General features: G+C 33.5%; 1 protein-coding gene across 2 annotated transcripts; it reads right to left on the reverse strand.

Moving 5' to 3' along the window:
- Nucleotides 1-635: 635 nt before the first annotated feature.
- LOC149043298 (uncharacterized) lies at nucleotides 636-3383 on the reverse strand. 2 transcript variants are annotated; one of them, XM_089211883.1, is made up of 5 exons: nucleotides 3087-3383; nucleotides 2628-2698; nucleotides 2011-2114; nucleotides 1637-1746; nucleotides 636-1096 (listed from the first exon to the last, which is right to left on the reverse strand). In XM_089211883.1, the coding sequence occupies exons 3-5, from the start codon at nucleotides 2015-2017 to the stop codon at nucleotides 731-733; spliced, it is 483 nt and encodes a 160-aa protein (XP_089068009.1). In that variant the 5' UTR covers nucleotides 2018-2114; nucleotides 2628-2698; nucleotides 3087-3383; the 3' UTR covers nucleotides 636-730. The 2 variants fall into 2 exon arrangements, with proteins under 2 accessions (XP_089068009.1, XP_089068008.1); XM_089211882.1 differs by lacking the exon at nucleotides 3087-3383 and having other exon boundaries at nucleotides 2628-2771.
- Nucleotides 3384-6000: the final 2617 nt, after the last annotated feature.

The raw sequence follows: 6000 nt of genomic DNA on the forward strand, positions 1-6000 counted from the left end.
GCAGGTTTAAGTGCACATTAAATGTGTCCAAAACATTCCTGTATGTTTAAGTACTGTTTAATTGAAGTAAACAGAGCTCAAACATTTAATGTTGTCAAAGTACCATTTAATGCAAATTAATCTGCTCAAAATTTGTTGCTTATTTTAGTTTTGAATCAAATTTGTGAAATCAGTGAAATATTATTGTTTTGTTGTTTCATTACTAAACTGCCACCCACCAGGTCACATATCACACTAAACAATATATGTTTCAAGTTTCTTTTATTTTAAATTCACTGGTACACATTCTTAAAGCTACTGCCTATTTGTAATTAACCCTTTAACTCCCAGGAGTGATTAACAAGTAACTTCTCCCTAAAATATCTTGAACTTATCCAGCAAAGAGATAATGAGAATTCTCAAACTTATCAGGTATAGGTCTTTGTCTTGATATCACACCAGATTCTCATAACTAAGTTACAGGGAAATATGTAGCAGCTAGAGAGGATAGTTACCAATCAGATCTTGGGAGTTAAAGGGTTAAAATGTCACACATACCTAGCTTATTTATGCTTGACAGGAACAAATTTTCCCCATCATAAGTCAATAAATTTAACAATACTTGGAAGAAACTATCCCTGTGATCTAGATGACAATAATTTGTTCTAACAAAACAATTACTTCAGTTTGCCATTAAATACATGATAAATAAATGAATAAAAAGTAAAAAAAGTGTTAAGTATTTTTTCAATCACGACTCTTTGTTTATCTGCCTGACAGCCCAAAGTGGGCCAGCAGGTGCAGGCCTCTCTGACATGCCACCAACACTCCTTGGCTTAGCCATTGCCCTGGCATGGGGGGTCAAATTATTTTTGTAGGTTCTGTCTAGCCTGGCTTTTGCATTTGTCAAGCTTGTTCTTTCCCATGATAGCTTCTTGGTTACATATCTTGCCAGTTTCTTTTCTTTTTCACCAGTTATGAAATCTTCTTGCTCCTCATAATCTGATTCTTTGCTACTCATATAATCAATGTAAAGGATTTCACTATAATACTGTTTTTCTTTTGGTGTCATAGAAGCTTGTAGCATCTCATAGGATGACTGACACCTTTCCAGTTTCTAATGGAACAAAAAGCAACAATTTAGTCATTATTTAGTTAATAACCAGACCAAATTATATCTATGAAACATATAATTTATTGTCAAATAGAAATACTTTTCTAACTCAAAATGATATCCCACAAAAGATATAAAATATGAAAATAACAATCAGCAATAAATAGAACTCCCAGAAAAAAATTCATGCTACAAAACAGTACTAAATTAAAGCAAACCCATGTTATTTGGTTAACTACCAGCAAGGTTGACTTTCCTAATTAATGTGTATTTGTACACCAGTTGTAAACATACCAGTCCTACTTACAGTGTATGACAAATTTGTGCATGGCATTGTTTCATTTTTTGTTGCTGTATATTATCCCACATTGTATTGTGGTACAATGCCATGCACAAATTTGCCACAGTATTAAACAACACTTGTTGTCAAACTGAATTGAAACGTTTGATTCAGAAGCCATGCTTCAGCCACACTATCTTGAAAATTTATTCTTGAATATAGGTTTAGCATGGCAAAAGCAAGACAACTTAGCTAGTCCTTACATTTAGCAAACGCCTGCTCCTTTGGCACTTTTCTTTATGCTCTTCATTTTTCCCTTTTCTTATCCTCTGCTCTCTTTCTTTAGTTGTTTTGAAGAACCGATAAAACTGAGCTGTTGAGTTAAAAACAATAATTATTATCGCTGCATGATATCCTAAAATTACAATACAATGACAAGTCTATGTGTATATGTAACATCAGCTTATGGATATATATTAATTAAAAGAATTAATGATGGTAATATTGTGTTTTCCCTCTTAGTTTTTAAGTTTTCTGTCCAACATATTTCAGAAAATTTGTTTGATTTTGCACAAGGTAAATGTTTCTTGTTCTAACTTGCACACAACATTAAAACTTGATTCCTGTAATGTAATACCTTCCATTTGTAAGTCAGTCCATAGGCAGCTTTCTCCTCCATGCTCTTTTTTCAGTACTTCTTTCACTTTTGTAAAAATACTCTAGTTTCTCTCTGACTGTGGACTGTAATAAAAATGAGAATGTTATTTTTGTTTTAAACAATAGCCAGAGGCAGTTATAATATTATTATTATTATTATTATTCAGCCAAAAAAGGAAATAATAATTCAAGTAAAGCAGTTATACAAGAGGGACAATTTTCTAATCACTGCTGGTACAGTGCAGAAGCTACATGCTTTTTACACCTTCAAACTGACATTAGGATTTCTGGTTCCTGGAGGGAAAAGATTTCTCAAAACAAAAATTTGCATGTATTAATCTATCAGCAACATAATAGTTGAAATAACAGATTCTAAAAGTTTACCACCTCCTACTCCCAATTTGAATATTTTACACTGGCCCCAGACTCTAAACACTGGCCTCAAAACAGATAACTAACAGTCCCTTAGAAGAAGCTGGTCAGAGAGATATTTAGTTCTTGGTGGTAAAGTTTTAATTCTAATATCTTGCATGCCATCTCTCTTAGTGCCTTGCTATTTAAATACATCATCTTATGTATGGTAAAAAAATAACATACTCCTCATCAATGATGAAACCTTGTGTCACTTTTTTTTCTACCATCTTTTTGTAGATGAACCGAAACCGTTTCTGGAAGATAATATGGAAGAACATCATATGTCAAAAGTCAATTCAAACCACAAACTTGTTTATTTCTTTAATCAGGGTCAGCAGGGTTTTTGGGTAAACAGTACACAGTGGAATTTTAAACTGGGTAAACAGTATTTTTGCTAAATGCTTGCAAAATAGGCACAAGAATTCAGCACAAGGATGTTCCAACTTTGTGATAAGCACTAGAACCAACATCTACACATATTGTGCTTTAAGTTAACATAGAACACGCGTGATGGCGGAATGGCGGTGTCTTTGAAGACACGTTTTATGCTTCTGATACACCGCAACTGAAACTCTCAAACACAACTTAACGGTACTAAAGTTGAAAAAATTTATATCCTTAAAGTAATTAAAGAATATTTACCCTTAAGTCATTTGGAATCACAACATTTGATTCTCTGCGAGAGCTTTTAGAACGTTTGTTGCCTTTCTTCTTTGCCTGCCCTTCCAGACTCGCAAGTTGGTTCTTCAGCTTTGCATTTTCTTGCCAAAGGACTGCATTCGTATCTTCTAGTTTCTTTTGCCCTTCGAGAATCGAATCAATCCTTCTACTCATTCTTTCCATAAGAACAAGCTGTCTCTCTTGAACTGGATCGTTTGCAGCCATCATCCTATCGAGGAAGAATCCAAACACGTGCCCGCAACGAAACGAAACTCGACCGAGTGAACGAACGACAGTGAAAGATCAAATATCCCGCGATTATAGTTTTGGACATTTGATTGGCGTTCATACGGTATTTGTCATGCGCATAAGGATCTCGGCCTCACTCTGAGGACGAGACAAACGTTCAGTTAGAGATGTCTGGTGACGTTTGCAGTTCAGAGCTGTGTACTTCATGCTCAGAAACCCCGGTTTCCTTGTTCAGCAAAACCAATGCTTGGGAAGTTTTAATACCCTTTGTGTGTGGGACGCAAATAACTTTGAACCTAGAGCATCAAGCTACTTTTTGCCTGTTTATAGGATACACAGTCTTTTTGCTGGAGCTTATTTAACTCTTGACAATGTAAAACTCATGGCAGTTTGCCCTATTCCACGCCGTGCCATTATTTTACCAGCCAGTTATTAACATCAATCTACATTCACATGTCGTTGTTGTTTTTAATATATTTAACAATAAATATTATTCCCCTTAGTGGTGGTGGATATTTAATGAACTGTGAAGTATATACCAAACCAGTGAGATAAAAGAATTATAAATTTATATCTCAGAACACTGCAAAAAAAAGTTTTTCACACTTCAGCTTAAGCTGGGAAGTGGATAGCACATGCATGTACTATCCTGAGTTTGAGTAGCCAATCAGAGCATGCAAAAAACACTGTCCACTGGTTTGGTATATACTAAAATTATATGGTTTTGAAGAAATGTACCTTATTTGCTCAGGTTAGTCAAATTCCCTGTGCAACCACCTTCCTTTAGTGAAACAGTTTCCAACACAAGAAATCAAGTCTCTTGTTCACAATCAACAAACACAGTTTCATTAGCCAAAGAATTGAAAAAGCAATAAAATCAGTAGCGTGAAATATTGTGGCTTTACTAAATACATAATATTAATATTAATCTATGATTAATTCATTGAAGGTTGCTGGAGGCTGCTCTCGTATGGTTTCTGGTTCTGGTGAGAGATTATGTCAATAAAGTAGACTTGGTGTACACCAAAAGATTTGATGTGTTTTTAAGGTCCTTAAACACGGCATAAATATTATGATAAATTTAATGTTGTATTTAAGGCTCCTTTAACTAGACCTTAAATCTCCCCAATAGGTTTAACGTTAGATTTAAGGTGGTTTAAAGTAACCCTAAATCCTTCAAAGGATTTAAGTACGGTTAAAATGACTTAAACATAGCTTAAATCTCAATGTCGATTTAATTTGCATTTAAGAATGCTTAAACCTCGCCTAAACAAAGGTACATTTTTAAGTCATGTTTAAGTTTAGTAAACATGGCTTAAATTTGTCTTTGGGTTTAATAGTTGTTTAATTTTACTTAAATGACACTAAAATTTGGCATTTTACCCAGTGATGATTACCAGCAAGCTCACAAAACGCTGTAAATGTGCTCAAAAGCGTAATTTTGGAGTGTTTATTTGGATCAGCAAACATGATCAAACTCGTAGAATTGATGAGGTTTGCATAAGCAGGTAATTGATGGCAAATTCTTGGTATTGAGCAAGTTTGCTCCGTATGGCAAATATGATCAAATTGTTAGTATTGAATAAGTTTGCTCAGATAATAAAATGTTGACAAAATCAAAAGTTTGACCCAGTTTGCTTGGTATGGTAAATGTGAGCAAACTCTTGACCAAAAAAGCATGGACCAACTTCGCTCTGTATAGCAAACATGATCAAATTCTCAGTACCGAATAAGTTTGCTGCTGAAACATCTAACTTTGCTTATAAGGGAGTGTCAACTTCAGCTTACTGGGGTTAACAGAATATTTAGAACCACTGTTATAAATAGTATAGATCTATATATTAGGTTTTAGAACTAACCAGTCAATTACTTTTTAAATAGTTTATTTGTCTTTGTTCAATTGGACCACAAAAACATAACTTGACTTATAACTTCTGATATAAACAGCATTGATCTTTAAAGTAGGTTTGAGTACTGACATATAGCTACCAATAACGTTTTAAGATATTTTATTTATATCATTTTTCAATTTGGTAATAAAAACTGTCATACATAAATTTGACTGCTACACTGTTAAGCACATTAACAGTAGAGTATTGTTTGTTTGAAAATTCTTGGATGATTCACTTATGCATATATTAATTTTTTTCCAATATTTACTCCAAGCTGTATGTAAGAAAGCAAATTGAGTATTTATGCATGCTATCATACCACATTATTTTTATCATTTAAATTTTTAACTGTAACAATAACTATGATGGCATTCTCTGATATTTTCTAAATTACTTTCTACAAGTTCTAAAAAAATTGAAAAGCGGATAAAAATGTTTGAAAGCTACACTGAACAGTAACAAAAAAGAAACCAAATGAGCTTTATGAAAATTTCTGCCACACATTTAAAGCATAAGTGCCTAAACCTCAACTAAATATTTTACAAATGATATTCCTGAAAACCACAAGATGCTCCAGTATTTGCCTTGTTGTAAGGAAACTACCATTTAAGCAAAGAACACTCTAAAGTTTCTAAAACTTGTTTTGACATGCTTTTTTTCACCTCAGTGATGGATTGTTGATTGCAATATTCATATCAATACTACATTCTAGATACATGTCTAACATAAGAACAGTGAACAAATGGCCAAACTCA

This window comes from Pocillopora damicornis, chromosome 7 (assembly GCF_964200805.1).
Source record: "Pocillopora damicornis chromosome 7, jaPocDami1.2, whole genome shotgun sequence".
NCBI classification, from domain to species: Eukaryota; Metazoa; Cnidaria; class Anthozoa; order Scleractinia; family Pocilloporidae; genus Pocillopora; species Pocillopora damicornis.